The sequence below is a fragment of the Chenopodium quinoa genome, unplaced genomic scaffold, assembly GCF_001683475.1.
Source record: "Chenopodium quinoa cultivar QQ74 unplaced genomic scaffold, ASM168347v1, whole genome shotgun sequence".
Classification (NCBI taxonomy): domain Eukaryota; kingdom Viridiplantae; phylum Streptophyta; class Magnoliopsida; order Caryophyllales; family Amaranthaceae; genus Chenopodium; species Chenopodium quinoa.
The window spans coordinates 1-16843 of record NW_018744414.1 but is presented as its reverse complement, the minus strand read 5'-3'; the positions used below and the strand labels follow the sequence as shown (position 1 = coordinate 16843).

The following is a 16843-nucleotide window of genomic DNA, read 5'->3' as shown; positions in this document are numbered from 1 at the left end:
TATCATCAACATAAATTTGTACAATTAATAAATGAGTTCCTTTTGATTTTAAGAACAAAGTTTTATCAACTTTTCCTCTTGTGAAATCATTTTGTAAAAGGAATTTAGAAAGTCTTTCTTACTAGGCTCTTGGAGCTTGTTTTAATCCATACAGTGCTTTATCAAGCTTAAAAACATGGTTAGGAAAGTTTGGATCCTCAAATCCAGGTGGTTGTTCAACATAGACGTCTTCCTTTAAAAAACCATTTAAAAAAGCACATTTGACGTCCATTTGATAAAGTTTAAAACCCATAAATGCAGCAAATGCAATTAAAATACGAATTGCTTCTAATCTAGCTACAGGAGCGAAAGTCTCCTCAAAATCGATACCTTCCTGCTGATTGTAGCCTTTAACAACCAATCTTGCCTTGTTCCTTACAATTGTGCCATGTTCATCTAGCTTATTCCTGTATACCCATTTGAGACCAATAACCTTTTGATTCTTTGGTTTAGGTTCAAGGTGCCACACTTTGTTTCTTTCGAATTCATGTAATTCCTCTTGCATGGCAACAATCCAATCAGCATCTTCCAAGGCTTCTTTGTGATTTAGAGGTTCCAGTGTTGATAGGAAGGCGTTGAATGCACAAAATTTTCTCAGTTGGGATCTCGTCTGAGTTCCCTTACTTAGGTCACTTATAATTTTATCCAGGGGGTGTGACCTTTGATGTTTCCATGGCTTTGGTTGGAATGATTGAGCTGGTATAAAAGTGTTATTTTGAGTTGCTCTTTCTTCCATTTCTTCATGGTGTTCTGCTTCTGCATTTGCTTCGCCTTCTGTGTTTTATGTTTCTTCTGTATTTTGAACAGAGGCTTCAGTATTATTTGGAACTTCAGTAGGTTCCTTATCAGTATTTCCAGTAATTCGAACAGGCTGCTTTCTGGAAATTAATTCTTCATCTTGGTATGTTGAACGAGTGAGACCAATTTCAAAAATCTCCATCTTCATATTCCTGTATACATTCATAATTATTAGTTTCATCAAAAAATCACATGTATACTTTCTTCTACACACATAGTCCCTCTTATTGTAAACTCTATAAGCTTTACTATTAGATGCATATCCTAAGAAGACTGCTTCATCACTCCTTTCATCAAAATTTTCCAAAGATTTCTTTTATCATTATTGTGAACAAAGCATTTGCATCCAAAGGCTCTTAAATGAGCAATATTAGGTTTTCTCTCCTTTTAATAGTTCATAAGGTGTCTTGTCCAACATTGGTCTGAGCATGGCTCGGTTGATGATATAAGCATGCTGTGTTGACGGCTTCTGCCCAAAAATTCCTTGGAATCCCACTTGCTATTAGCATTGTTATAAGCCATGTCTTCCAATGTTTCTGTTCTTCCTTTCAACCACACCATTTTGTTGTGGTGTTCTTGGCGCAGAGAAATTGTGACTTATTCCCTGTTCCCTGCAAAATTCATCAAACTTGGAATTTTCGAATTCCGTACCATGGTCAGTTCTCATATGAATAAGTTGATTACCTATTGATTTTTGTGTCTTTTTTCAAGAAAGTCATAAACATATCAAAAGTTTCATCTTTACTATGTAAGAATATGACCCATGTAAATCTAGAATAATCATCCACAAGAACTAAGACATATCTTTTTTCCACTTCTACTTTGAATTCTAACGGGGCCACACAAATCCATATGAATGAGTTCCAATGGTTTTGTGGTGCTTACCATTTTCTTTGATTTAAACGATGATCGAACATGCTTTCCTTTGATGCAGGCTTCACAAATTTTGTCATTTAGGAACTTGATAGAAGGTAGACCGATTACCAAGTCCTTTGACCTTAATTTGTCAAGAAATGAAAGACTAGCATGTCCAAAACGTTTATGCCATAGAAGTGGATCATCCTCAATAACACTTAAACAGGATAGATTGTATTTTGGAACTTTGTTAAGGTCCACGGTATACGTGTTCCCTTTACGAGTTCCTTCCAAAACGATTTTTCCAGTGTTATTGTTGATGATTTTGCATTTTTCAGAAGAAAAGCTTACAGAGTTTCCTTTATCACAAAACAGAGAAATACTGAGTAGATTATGCTTCAAACCCTCGACTAAAAATACATTGTCAATTGCATGGGAACTTGACCTTCCTACTTTGCCAACAGCAACAATGTTGCCCTTCTTATTGTCTCCAAAGGTCACTGTTCCCCTGTATAGGCCGTCAGTGAGAGAAATCTGGATTCATCTCCTGTCACGTGCTTAGAATAACCGCTATCGAGGTACCACTGGTTGTTCCCCCTCACTGCGACCTGCAAAAGAAATTAAGGGTTAGTAGCAGGAACCCTTTCATTCATGGGTTCCTGTGTTGACACATTTAAATCAGTTTTCTTCTGCCAAACATAGTTCACATTCTTAATGTACTGATTTGCTTTCTTAGTACATTCTTCACTGCGATGTTCCTTTTTACCACAAAAAGAACAAACGGTCTCACTAGGTAAATTCACATATTTCTTTTTCTTTCCAGTGGACTTCTTCTTATGCACATAGCCTAGACCTTCTGTTCTTTTTGTCAGAGCTTCCTGTACCCACTTAGGAACACCCGTGCTTGTTGTACTTCTTACTTTTTCTTGCTATTTCTAGGTCCTTTTCTAGTTTCTCATTTTTATCATTAGTTTCCTTTATCTCTTTCTTAACATGCTCTAGTTCATTATTAAAGATGATTAAAGGAACTTCAGTAGACCTGCAAGAATCAATGTTAGTACACAGCATTTTATATTGAGTCAATTTAATATTCAGAATGATATTCTCACTCTTGACTCTTTCAAGGGATTCTTTTAGCATAATATTTTTATCTAACAATTCAAAGAATCTGCCTTGAACATCATTTCTTAAGCTATTCAGATACTTTACATGATCTCTACAAATTCCAGTTGCCTTTTCGGCTTGCCTTAGTTTTGCACATAATTCTTTATATTCATTTAAGGTTTCTAACAATAAAGAGATTAATTTATCCTTTGAGAGAGATTTGAAATAACTAGGTTGAATGACTACCTCATCATCATGCTTTGCCATTAGACAGAGGTTGGCTACTTCATCGTTTGTGTGTTCCTGTTCCTCTTCTTCGGAACTTGATTCTCCCCACGTGGAAATCATTGCTTTCCTGAAATTTGTTTTAGAAGAGTTAGGCTTAGAGTTTCTGTTTTGATCAGCTTTTTTCCCTTGCCTTTCTCAGATTCCCATAATGGACACTCTTTGATGAAGTGGTTGGTGCTTCCACATTTGTGACAAGAAGACTTGGCTTTGGATTCCTGATTTCTTTTACTGTATCCTTTCTTCTTGTCTAAAAACTTGTTGTTACGGTAGAATTTTTTCAGCCTTCTCACCAACATTGCAGCTTCTTCTTCATCAATGTCAGACTTCTCTTCGGATTCTTCATTAGCTCTTAGTGCTAGCCCTTGACTTTTGACAGTCTCCTGAGTCCGATTGTTCGACTGGATTTCGTGGGTAATGAGGGAACCCGCAAGCTGTTCCAGATTGAACTTGGTGAAGTCTTTTGATTCATGCACAGCTGCAACCTTTGCTCTCCATCTGTCATTGTCTGGAAGACTTCTTAAGACCTTTCTGACCTGCTCATCTATAGGAATTATCTTACCAAGACACGTTAGTTCTTTAATGATACTTTTAAATCGAGTAAACATGTCTTTAATGGATTCTTTGTTTCCCATTTCAAAGCGCTCATACTGAGACAAAAGAATGTCTATTTTGAAACGTTTAACATCTGACGTTCCTTCATGTGTAACTTCCAGAAGATCCCAAATTTCCTTTGCGGACTTGCACCCTTTGACACGAGTATGTTCATCAAGTCCAAGTCCCCAAATTAAAAACTTTTTGGCAGTAGCATTCATTTCTAGTTTTTCATAATCAGTTTTTTTCATATTCATCCATAGGTTTAGGGATTACCTCATTGTTAGCATTCGTTTTCCGTAATTTCGTAATCTCCTACTTGTATAATCCGCCATACCTGATAATTCTCTGCTTGGATAAAGATTTCCATCTTATCCTTCCAATAAGGATAATATTTGTCGTTGAAGTATGGAGGTCTTTGAATGGATGTACTCCCGAATTCCTTTTCCTCTGTGTAAGCCATTTTCCCAGGAACTTACTCAACAGGGTTGCCTGCGTGCTCTGAGTTCCCGCTCTGATACCAACTGAAAGTCTAACTGGCTAATACAAGAGGGGGTGAATTGTATTTGAGATGAAATCTAAAAACTTTTGCGGAATTTAACTAAATGAAATAATGACGAGAGAAGATATAGGCTTTTCTAAATTTCCACTATGTAATCAAACTCTTTACAAGTGAAGATTCAAACCCGTTAACAAGTTCCACAAATTAGGAACTTGTTCCCAACTCTCACAGAAGCCTTCAGCAACGAAGCTTCCTTGACCTCACTTTATAAACTCACAATCCCAACCCCAAAGTACTTGAATACAATATGTGATTACAAATACCTATTGCACTCAAGAATATAAGAAGGATAATAACTCTCTTTATGTTATTAGATGGCTACTGGAATTTTTATGCTCAAGAGTTGTGTTTTTCTGAGATAGTTTGCATGAGTATTTATAGAGAAGGCTTAGTCATTAACCTCCACTATAATCACGTCCACATGCCAACACCCCACTAACAACTTGTGGAGTTATCTTGACAGATGGTGATCATGAAGGAGGTTTCCTAGCCTTATCTCACTAATCCACTATCTCAACAACTTGATAAACATTAGCTATGATAAAACCGTATAATCATAGATTCTCAAAGAAAACTGTTTGCTAACTTTATCAAAAGTTTGTTTAAAAAGATTTTATTTTAAAAAGGATTTTATTTGAAAAGATAAATTAATTATTTATATTAAAACAACTAGATAATTATCTTTGATAATTATCTTTATTCGAAATTAGATGACTAGATAAAATTTTTATAAATTATCTTTTTCCTTAAGAAATTATCTTTTAAAACTAACTTTTATTCCAGTAGTCTTTTTAATAACATAAGTCATTGAGTTCCTTTCCGACTTTATATTATTGAGTGCTCACAATTAAAACTAGAACGTGAGATTTGCATGAGGCTTATTAGAGAATGCTACTCCGCATCCAAGTTCCTACTCCGGAACGAACTTTGCTTGAACCCTTTATTCACCAAAGACTCAAAACATTCATTAGTCGAGTTTGTCAATTTGTCCATCAAAACCAAAAGGCTCAACAAATTGTGATTTATAAATGAAAAAAAAATCTATCATGTTTTGATCCAGGGGACCTTAAAAAATGGACAAGAAATAGCTGTGAAAGAAGCTGTCTAGTGGATCTAGACAAGGTTTTCATGAATTCAAGAATGAGGTTTTGTTGCTATCCAAACTTCAACATAGAAATTTGGTGAGGCTATTGGGACTTTTGTTTAGATGGGAAGGAAAAGCTGCTAGTATATGAATATGTGCCTAACAAAAGCTTAGACTATTTTCTATTTGTATGGTATGTTGACTTTCATCAAGGACATATTACTTTTTTTTTTTGTCAAACAAATTAATTTACTTGATTTTTACGTTTACCAATGTAAAACTTTGATAATTAATATCCTAATATAAATGCAAATGTGTATATGATAATTAATGCGCAGATCCCCAAAGGCATGAAAAATTAGGATGGAGAATACGTTACAAAATCGTGGTAGGAGTTGCTCGAGGGATGCTTTACCTGCATTCTCCAGAGTCATACACCGTGATCTGAAAGCCTCTAACATCTTATTGGACATGGATATGAATCCAAAAATTGCTGACCTTGGCATGGCTAGGATTTTTGGAGCAGATCAAATTCAGAGAACTACAAAGTTAAAATGTTAGAGGCTTAGTTCAGTGGTTACATGGCTCCAGAATGCTAAGCAATTTAGGTTAAAAAAATTCAGCACTTTGAAGTAGCACAAACATATCTGAAAGCCTCTAGCATCAATGTTGGTACTTAGTAAGTTAAAAAATAATAATAAAAAAAAAATAAAAAATAAAAAATTATTTTGATTACATTCTTTTACAACATTAACAAGAGAAGGGAGAAATTTTTTTCAAGTTTTCTAGCTACTTCAAAGTTCTAAGAGGTATATATATGTTTGTGCTCTTAACCTAAATGCTATCTTTTATAGTGGTTACATGGCTCCAGAATACGCATTGAAGGGACAATATTCAATCAAATCAGATGTTTATAGTTTTGAAGTACTAGCTTTAAAAATTATGTGCGGAAAGAGGAATACTACTTTCCAACAACTAAGCTACGAGGATGATCTTCTAAGTTATGTAAGAAACTTGATTACTGATTTGTTGATGGATATAGATATAAATTTTTTAAAAAAAAATTATAATTGTTCCTAACAAATTAGAGTATCTAGGTTTGGAAGAAATGGAAAGATGGCGTGCTCATGGAATTAGTGATGCAAGAATAAGAGATTTAGATCTAGCAACTGAATTCATAAAATGGATTCAACTAGGTTTGTTATGTGTTCAAAAAATCTGCATACAAAAGGCCTACTATGGCATTTGTAGTTCGTAAGTTGGATAGTCACTCGACAACTCTTCCGGAGCCTGAACAACCCGGTTTTTTCATCAGAGATGGACTAGACATCGGATTAAGTCACCTAACAAGCAACTCGAATACAAGATCTGTTATTGATGTATCACTGACAGAAGTTGAACGGAGATAGTTCAAGCCATTAATGTATAATCGTGCTTTATTAATGTTGGGCATATTGATGTATCACATAGCTTCATTGCTCAAATGACTCCTATTGGACATATCTTGGGCTATTTAGGCCTTGATCCCTTTTGTCCTCGGTTTGTGGTTGTTGGGCGTAGCTCATCTTGTGAATGAAAGCTAGGTGGCTAGAAATTTGGAGACTTAGTGTTTTGCTACTTGATCTAAAACTCGCTCCATTTGACTCTTGAGACCGCGACCGAATCGACTCATAGGATGATAAAGGCATTCATTTCGGGATAAGGGCATAATTTTTTCGTTCTTTTTAGATCCTTTTTTTTATTTCCTAGGACACCTTTACTTTCAAATTTCAGGTTTTTGGGTTTACATTCACCTTTTGCGTACCCCCTTGAGCCTTCCACTTTTTGTCTACCCGCATTACAAGCCTTATGAACCTAATTTTATTTTCACCTTTATAGAAATGAGTGAAACTCGAGCTTGGCTTTGTATCTAAGTTAAAAGTTTGGCATAGTGGATGTCTATAATGTAAATTGCAAGGGACGTGTTTGTTTCCCCAATTAAATCTTTTGGTAAAAAAAAAAAAAAAAAAAAAAAAAAAAAAAAAAGTTGGAATAAGAATGCACAAGTAAGGCATCGATCTTGTATATAGTTTAGAGTTAGTTGGGGGGTATAATACCCACCAACTAAGGTTAGTTGGCCTTGGTTTTGCTCGATTCATTAATGTTTCACTCTTAGGAGCTTACACCACCAGCCAGAATTTTTTTTTTTTTTTTTTTTTTTTTTTTTTTAACCCTTACCCAAGCCATTTCATTGCACCTTAAAAGCCCTTTGGACCTTGAGTGATTGAGTCAATGTCGGTGGAGAGAGTCATGGGTCGAGCTTTTAGATTGGATTTGCATTTACTAAGTTAGGGCAATCCTACCTTGCCCACCTCCTTGTTGTTCTCCTAATTCTCTTGTGGAATTCGAGACGACTAGCCGCCTAGTGTACATGATCGAGATGAGGAAGGTTGCCTTGGTGAGGGACAATTGGAGGATAGGATCTTTATAGTCCAAGCTTTGAGCATGAGCTATGTGGCCTTCAACCAGGAGCATTAGCTAGCTTGTCCACCTATCTTGTCAAGAAGCTTGCGCATCCTTGTGATTGCATTGTAGTGAAAGTTCAACCATTCATGTTTGTGTTTCTTTCCCTTTTTATTTTTCTATTTTTCTATTTTTCTATTTGTCTCTAAAAACCTTGCCTTGATTTAGTGCGAAGTTGTGGGTTAATCTCTCTCGAAAACCCTCACGAGAGCATACTCGTCCTCCTAAGTGACTTGGGGGTTTAAATGGCTTGTCGTTTACGCTAAAAACGACCGTGATTCCTACGAAAGTGAGTTAGTGTATAGACTTATGCTTTTGGTTATTTTTGTTTGCTTATTTTACTTCGCTCGAGGACGAGCAAAGGACTTAGTTGGGGGGAATTTGATCAGTGGCCATTTGGCCCACTTTTCTACTTCGTTTCTTCCCCGATTGAGCCCTTTGTTTGCCCTTTTTCCTCTATTTTAGCTTAGTTTTGTTATTATTGAGCATATTTGTTACTTGGAGTGGTTTTGAGTCATTTTTGGCTCATTTCCTAAGGTTTTATTCCCTCTCCTTTAACCCATTTCAATTTGCTCCTATTAGAACCTTTCCTATGATTTGTGTTTTCCATCTTACAGGTCCTCCCGTGGCTAAGAAAGCAAGGATTGGATGCAAGGATTAGGCATGCTTTGGAGTCAAAGGGATTGGAGCATTAGAGCCCAAAATATGAAGGAATGAAGAGTTCAGAGCGGGCGCTCTAGATATGGAGCGGGCGCTCTGTATTCCTTGCTGCAGAAAAACCAAGTACCCAACCCTCAGAGCGGGCGCTCTAATGTTGAAGCGGGCGCTCTAGCTCCCAGAATAATCAGAGCATTTTCTGCGAGACTTCAGAGCGGGCGCTCTGGCCTTAGAGCGGGCGCTCCGTGTTCCCCTGACCGATTTGAACTCTGCTACACGCGTAGGCCGACGGCTCTAATTATTTTACTCTGCACGTGATGCCTAAAATTTTGGGCCTTGATTTGGGTTAGGTTTTAGAGGAGAGGTATGTAGAGAGAGAAATATTAGAAAATCAGATTTCAGCTTATTGTTTTTTTTCTTTCTTTTGCACTTTAGATTAGTTAGGGTTTAGTTCCTCATTAGATCTAAAACACTACTCTTTGTCACTCTCTTTCATTTTCAATCCAAGATTAAATCTTTTGGTATTATTTCTATCCCTACTCTTTATTTATTGCTTTATTTATCTATTTTAATTAGTTTTAGCTTATCTTTAGTTGTTATTTCAAGTCAATAGAATAGTTTAATATCTTAGTTGCCTCCTTGTTTAAACTTGCAATTTCTGGTTTTGATCCTTTATTTTCTTGCTATTAGTATAATATTATCCTTATTTGCTTAGATTTCATGCTATTTAGAATAGATTACAAGTAGACTTAACATATTCTCTTCAAAGTTAACTTCTTTAGTAAAGTTTAATCATCCTATTTTCTGGTTTTAGCCATGTTTCTCTCATTAAACTTAGTTTTTGCTTTTGTTAATGTTCTTGTGTGCTTTGGTATGACCCTTCCTTCTCTAGGCTAGGTTTCTAGCTAGGGGAGGGGGAAATGATGAACTAATGATGAAATGAATGATATGTGGTGCAAGATTGGGTAGATTGAGAAGTTTTGCAATTGATTCCAACCTAGGTTTTAGTTGTTAGGAATTAGAGATTGATCACCTCTAAGACCCTATTTTGTGTTGCATGCTAGTTGCGCGAGAGTGAGCTTGTATGTGATGATGACTAGGTTAGGGATGACCTCGACCACCGAGGCGGGGTTGGGTAGGCGGTGTTTAGGTGAGCCCGAGAGGGAATCCTAGATGTTGGACCATAGGCCCCAATTGTTTGGTTGACCGATTGAACCATTCTTGTTGCCTCTAATTGTTGAAATCATTGTTAGTTAGGAATTCTCCCCTATCCCCTAGTGTTTGCTATTCCTTGATTTTCGAAGTTTTATACCTCTGCTTGTTGCTTGTTAATTTAGTTCTTAGTTTATTTGTTTCCCTAGTAGCTATAGATAAATCCATCAAAAATTTATTCCTCCCTTTTCAATTGACTTATAAGTGATCTAAGCAAGAGACGTTTGACCTTCCCTGAGGATTCGACCCCTCTTCCACTATGCTACCTTTGGTTAGTTTAGGACGTGGGTTTTCTTTTTATTCTTGACTCGACCTTTAGGAACTAACGACACCTAGGGGCCCGATCAAGTTTTGGCGCCGTTGCCGGGGAATGGCAACATTGTTTATTGCTTAGTTATCTTGTTTTTCAATTGTTTTCTACTTCTATCCTTCTATTTTTCATTTATTTCTCCGTTGTTGTCATTCGCTAATTGTCTGCTTAGCTGTGTTGAATGCTTAGAAGATCACAGGGACCACCTACTCACGACCTCGATCTCGACATTGACCGCACTCTAAGGCGAGTGAGGAGACTATTTGTTGAACAAACGGGTGAGGAGGAGGAGTTCTTTGATTCTTCTAGTGATATTTCTTCAGACATGGGGGATGCCAAATGGCGCTCTTTTTGGTGACTTTGGTAATCCGGGTAGTCATGAATTGCAATGTGGGATTTCTACTTCCTACAACGGAAACAAATTTCACTATCCACCCGCACTACACTCAAATGGTGCGTGGAGATCAATTTTCTGGAGCAGCTCATGAAGATCCGATAGAGCATTTGGACAAATTTCTCGAGACATGTGCTTTAATCCAAACCAACCAAGTCACTCAAGAATACATCCGGATGCACCTTTTTCGGTATTCGCTCACAGGCAAGGCTTATAGGTGGCTCAAAAACCTAAAGCCCGGCTCGTTGGCCACATGGAGAGACACGGCCAAAGCTTTCTTGAACAAGTTCATTCCCGAAGACAAATCAACCGAATTGAGGCAGAAAATTTCATCATTTAGGCAAGAAAGGTATGAATCTTTGGGGGAAGCTTGGGACCGGTTTAAAGAGTATGTGAGAGCTTGCCCACACCATGAGTTTGACAAGCAACTTCTCATCAAGTTCTTCTATGATGGTCTTGACGACATACCCAAGCAAAATTTGAATTCCGGATGTGGTGGACATATTAGCAAGGTGCCTCAAGCTCAATTGGAGGACACCATAGAGGAAGTTGTGAGGTACTATTCTACGAGTGGTGGAAGAAGAAGAGGTGAAGAGAGAGCTTCGGGCAAATTCGAGCTTGATCAAGGTTCACTCAAGGCTCTTATGGAACAAGTCATTGACAAGAAGCTGGGAAATAGCCAAGGGTCTTCATCTTCCTCCACCAATCAAGTACACTCTTTCTCTTGTGAGAATTGTGGGGGTACCAACCATGATATATCATATTGTGGTGGTCGAGACCCCGAACATGTAGCGGCAATGGGGTACATGAACAATCAACGTGATAATTGGAGAGCCCCCAATGCCAATTATGGTAATAGATTTCAAGATGCAAGTGGCCCAAGCCACAACACGGGTCAAATGGCTCCCTTTCCAAATCCAAATGCTAGCAATCACCCTAGAGCACCATTCAAGCAAGGACCACCCAACCAATTTCAGAATTTCCAACCCAACCCTTCCATGCAAAATGATCCTAATCAACAAATGCTCATGGAAACTCTCAATAGAATCCAATCAAGCCTATCCGCCATGGATCAAAGAATAACCAATAGTGAGCGAAAAGCGGATCAAAGGCATCAAGAGGTCACCGCACATCAAAAGATGATGGATAATCAAGTGGCTCAACTCGCCGAGAGGGTGACCAATCTAGCCAATGAGAAGCTCCCGGGCCAACCTACTACCAACCCGGCTACCACCCATCATATCAAAGCTATCTCTCTTAGGTCCGGAAAGTCTTATGAGGGCCTAGGAGTGATCAATCGGAGCACAACAAGGAGGGTGAAGAGCAAGTGGTTGAAGAGGTCAATGGAGATAGCCAAGGTCAAATAATTGACAATAGTGTTGAAGGAAGCATTGAGAAGAAGAAGGGTGAAGGTAGTGAAAAGAGCAAGGAAGTTGGGAAAGACAAGCAACCATCAACATCTTATCAACCATCAAGGTTTTGAACCACCACCGCCTTATCCCGAGAGGATTGTTGAGAGGAGATTGAATGACAAGTACAACAAGTTTATGGCTATGCTCAAGTCACTTCACATCAACATTCCATTCCTTGAAGCCATGACTCAAATGCCACCCTATGCAAAATTCCTCAAGGAACTCCTCTCCAACAAAAAAGAAGCTAAGTGATGAGTGTATCACTCTTCCTCATCAAGTTAGTGCCCTAGTGCAAAGAACCTTGCCTACCAAGCAATGTGATCCGGGAAGCTTCACTCTTCCGGTCAAGATTGGTGATATGGAGACCACGGGTGCACTAGCCGATCTTGGGCAAGTGTGAGCCTCATGCCACTATCCATTGCAAAGAAGCTCAAGTTCGAGATGATACCTTCAAGAAAGGTGATTCAATTAGCCGACCGGTCCAACAAAATTCCCATGCGGTGAGTTAGAAGACGTTCCTATCAAGATTGGGAATTTGTTTGTGCCTTGCGATTTTGTGGTGATGGATATGGAGGAGGACCCTCATACTCCTCTTATCCTTGGAAGAGAGGCACTCAAGACCATGGGAGCGGTCGTCAATTGCAAAGATAATACCATTACATGTGAGGTGGCCAATGAGAAGTACAAGTTTGAATTCTCAAAGACTTTGAAGCAAACCTATGGTAGAGAAGATTTGGCGGGTGGACTTGGTGGACTCCGAACTTGATGAATTGGTGAAGTCTCATGAGGTAATTAAAGACAAGGGTGATGAAGACCTCCCATGTGAGGAGGTGGGTGAAGGAGAATCTTTGTGTGCCTTGGAGGTTGAAAGCCTTGAAGGTGAAACTCATCCCGAGACTCAAGGAGCCGTGGATGAGCCTCCCATCGATCCAAAGTGAGTCTAAGGAGGAGAGTTCCACGCCTCCTCCCAAGGTAGAACTAAAACCCCTCCCTCCTTCTCTCAAATATGCTTATTTGGATGATGATTGCTTACATCCTATTATTGTCAATGCTAACCTCGATGACACCTCATTGCAAAAATTAATTGAGATTTTAAAAAAATATAGGAGTGTTATCGGTATAGCATTGAATGATATTAAGGGGATTAGCCCTAGCTTGTGTATGCATCGCATTCATCTTGAGGATGATCATGCCTCTTCCATTGAACCTCAAAGGCGGTTGAATCCGACTTTGAAGAAGTGGTTTAAGAAGGAAATCCTCAAAACTACGTGAAGCGGGGATCATTTATGCTATCTCCGATAGCAAATGGGTTGAGCCCGGTTCATGTGGTTCCCAAAAAGGAAGGCATGACCATCATACAAGATGACAAGGGGAATGATATCTCCACCCGCACTGTCAACGGGGTGGAGAATGTGCATTGACTATAGGAGGCTTAATAAAGCCACTAGAAAAGGATCATTTCCCCTTGCATTTTATCGATCAAATGTTGGAAAGGTTGGTGAAGCATTCACACTATTGTTTTCTTGATGGTTATTCGGGTTTCTTTCAAATCCCAATTCACCCGGATGACCAACATAAAACAACCTTCACTTGTCCATTTGGGACATTTGCCTACCGAAGGATGCCCTTCGGATTGTGCAATGCCCCATCGACTTTCCAATTGATGTATGACAGGCAATCTTTTCTGATATGATCGAAAAATGCAATAGAAGTTTTCATGGATGATTCAGTGTTTGTGGTTCGTCTTTTGACCTATGCTTGCACAATCTCGAAAAGGTTTTAAAGAGGTGTCAAAGAGACGAACCTTGTGTTGAATTGGGAAAAGTTGCATTTTAAATGGTACGAGGAGGCATTGTCCTCGGCATAAAGTGTCCATTAATGGTATTGAGGTAGACCGCGCAAAGGTCTCGGCGATAGAAAAGCTTACCCCCACCATCATCGGTGACCGGGGTACGTGCCTTCTTGGGGCACGCCGGCTTTTATCGCCGATTTATCAAAAGATTTTTGCACAAATAGCGAGACCTTTGACGAGTTTACTTCAAAAAGAGGTGGAGTTCAAATTCGATGATGCTTGCACTAAGGCATTTGAAACCTTGAAAAATGCTTTAGTGAATGCGCCTATAGTGCAAGCACCGAATTGGGAACTCCCGTTTGAACTAATGTGTGACGCGAGTGATAATGCAGTTGGAGCAGTCCTTGGGCAAAGAAAGAAAAGAAATTGAATGTGATCTCTTATGCAAGCCGGACTTTAGTACGGCACAAAAAGAATTACACCACCACGGAGAAGGAAATGTTTGGCGGTGGTCTTCGCTTTTGACAAGTTTAGGACCCTATTTGGTGTGCAACAAGGCCATTGTCTACACCGATCACTCCGCGGTGAAGTATTTAATGAGCAAAAAGGATGCTAAGCCGCGTCTAATCCGATGGGTCCTTCTCTTACAAGAATTTGACATTGAAATACGGGATAAGAAAGGAAGTGAGAACCTAGTGGCTGACCACCTCTCAAGGTTGCCGTTAGACCACCCTTCTTACCTTGACAAAGAGGATCCCATCGATGATGAGCTTCGAGATGACTCTCTTATGGCGATCGTTACCAACACCATCCTTGGTTCGCTGATATTGCAAATTATTTTAGCAAGCGGGGTGGTACCTCATGACTATGATGCTCGACAAAGGAAGAGGTTCTTCAAGGAAGTTAAGAGGTATTTTTGGGATGATCCAAGCTTGTACAAGAAGTGTAGTGACGGTTTGTTCCGGAAATGTGTGGCAAATCATGAGATGGAAGGTATTATGGAACATTGTCATTCACTACCTTGTGGAGGTCATGGAGGTGTCAACAAGACCGTGGCAAGGATCCTAGGTTGCAAGCTTTGGTGGCCAACTATGCGCAAAGATGTTCACAAGTTCATCCTTCGATGTGACCGATGCCAAAGGATGGGAGGAATCACAAAGAGAAATGAAATGCCGCAACAATCAATCTTAGAAGTTGAGCCATTTGATGTATGGGGAGTGGACTTCATGGGTCCGTTTGTCTCCTCATGTGGGAATTTGTATATCCTTGTGGCTGTGGATTATGTGACTAAATGGGTGGAAGCGATACCATCACCCACAAATGACCACAAGGTAGTGTTGAAGTTGCTCAAGAAGATCATCTTTCCTAGATTTGGGGTGCCACGGTGCCTAATTAGTGATGGCGGATCTCATTTCGCCAAGAAACAACTCGAAGCACTTTTGAAGAAATATGGGGTACATCATAAGGTTGGACTCCCTTACCATCCACAAACCCAAGGGCAAGTGGAGGTGTCCAACAGAGAAATTAAGAGTTTGCTCGAGAGGATGGTCAACAAGTCTAGAAAAGATTGGTCCCTAAGACTGGATGATGTACTATGGGCCTTACGGACCGCTTACAAGACACCGATTGGCACCACGCCATATCGACTTGTCTATGGTAAGGGATGCCACCTTCCGGTGGAATTGGAGTACAAGGCATGGTGGGCTGTAAAGGAACTCAACATGGACCTTCACTTGGCCGGAGAAAAGAGGTTACTCAAGCTCAACGAGTTGGAAGAGTTGAGGTATGATGCTTATGAGAGCTCTAGACTCTACAAAGAACAAACCAAGAGGTGGCACGACAAAAGGATTCGAGATCGTGACTTCGAGGTGGGTAACAAGGTTCTTCTCTTCAACTCACGTCTCCGACTCTTTCCCGGGAAGCTCAAGTCCAAATGGGTGGGGCCGTTTACAATCACCAAAGTAAACCCCTATGGCTCGTTCGAATTGGAAAATCATGAAGATGGGAGCCGGTTCATGGTGAATGGGCAACGGATCAAAAGATACTATGATGAAGGAGATATTGGAAAGATCGGTTGCCTAATGCTTGGGACGGTCCACACCGTTCCTCCCCCTTAGCTTTATTGCTCGTGACGTAACGTCAAGCTAGGGACGTTAAACTAGCATGCTTTGTAGTATATTGTGAATATTTGTCTTTGAACTATCTCTTTAGTTACTTTTTTGTTTTAAGTACTTTGCAAAAATCCGGAGGATTTTTCCCCAAAGAGGGGATGGTTTATGTTGGTTATCGTTAGCCAAAATGCTATAAACCGAAGGGCACGACCTCTTGGCTCAACCAATCAATGGTTGAGTCGGGTACTTAGGTCGCATCCTATAGAAGTACTAACGATTTTGGTTTGAGTGATATTTGAGTGTTTGCAGGTTTGGGAAATAATGCTTTTAAAGCCAAAAATCCGACAGTCTAGAGCGGGCGCTCTAAACAGAGGGCGGGGCGCTCTGCATCATTGGGAATTATTCAGAATACTTGAGGCCAAAATCCGAGAATTTAGAGCGGGCGCTCTGATTTTAAGGGGGCTAAGGAAGGAAAATTTCGAGAATTTAGAGCGGGCGCTCTGGGTGTAGAGCGGGCGCTTTGAAGGTCCCTCAGAAATTCTACATTTTTGGGTGCTAAAATCCGAGAAGCTAGAGCGGGCGCTCTGGTCAGAGAGCGGGAGCTCTGAGTTTTGGGTGAAAAATTGACTAAGTGTGGGAAAATTGCGCAGCTTTAGAGCGGGCGCCCTGGTCTTAGAGCGGGCGCTTTGATTTTCAACCCAGAAACCTGATTTTTCAGCGAAATGTTAGAGCGGCCGCTCTACCCTTAGAGCGCCCGCTCCGACCCTCATTTCAGACTTTGCGTTTTATCCCCTTTTAATTTTGAGCACCCAAATTCTCACCTCAAACTCCATATCCCTATCCCTTCTCTCACCTCAAACTCCCTCAACTTCTTCCTCCATAACCAAACCTTCATCTCCTCCAAATCTCCACCTTCCAACTACGAAATTCCTCTAAAATTCACAAATTATTCATCCCCTATCTCCAAAAATCATACATCTCCATCAAGAATTCAGCACCTAGTCCGGATTTCATCAAGAATTGAAGCGGGTTCTACCGGGTTCGCGTCGGGCCAAGTCGGGTTCTTCTTCAATTTCAACTCTAGGCTAATTTGTCTCCAATTGTTGGTATAATCCTACTCTTACTAAGTTAA

The 16843-nt window shown here is 39.8% G+C and overlaps 2 protein-coding genes across 2 annotated transcripts; both read left to right on the top strand.

Annotated features, from left to right (window-relative positions):
* Window positions 1-5684: 5684 nt before the first annotated feature.
* On the top strand, window positions 5685-6730 carry LOC110696895 (cysteine-rich receptor-like protein kinase 10). The gene is made up of 3 exons (XM_021874223.1): window positions 5685-5869; window positions 6176-6326; window positions 6518-6730. The coding sequence occupies exons 1-3, from the start codon at window positions 5685-5687 to the stop codon at window positions 6728-6730; spliced, it is 549 nt and encodes a 182-aa protein (XP_021729915.1).
* A 3722-nt stretch (window positions 6731-10452) lies between these two features.
* On the top strand, window positions 10453-11763 carry LOC110696894. The gene has a single exon (XM_021874222.1). It carries the CDS (start codon window positions 10453-10455, stop codon window positions 11761-11763), a length of 1311 nt encoding a protein of 436 aa, XP_021729914.1.
* Window positions 11764-16843: the final 5080 nt, after the last annotated feature.

Excerpts from the sequence above, each read along its gene's own strand:
- LOC110696895 (XM_021874223.1), top strand. The coding sequence starts at position 5,685 with ATGGAGAATACGTTACAAAATCGTGGTAGGAGTTGCTCGAGGGATGCT. Across the intron at positions 5,870-6,175 it reads CAAATTCAGAGAACTACAAA|TGGTTACATGGCTCCAGAAT; the intron begins GTTAAAATGTTA and ends TATCTTTTATAG. Across the intron at positions 6,327-6,517 it reads AGGATGATCTTCTAAGTTAT|GTTTGTTATGTGTTCAAAAA; the intron begins GTAAGAAACTTG and ends GGATTCAACTAG.
- LOC110696894 (XM_021874222.1), top strand. The coding sequence starts at position 10,453 with ATGGTGCGTGGAGATCAATTTTCTGGAGCAGCTCATGAAGATCCGATA.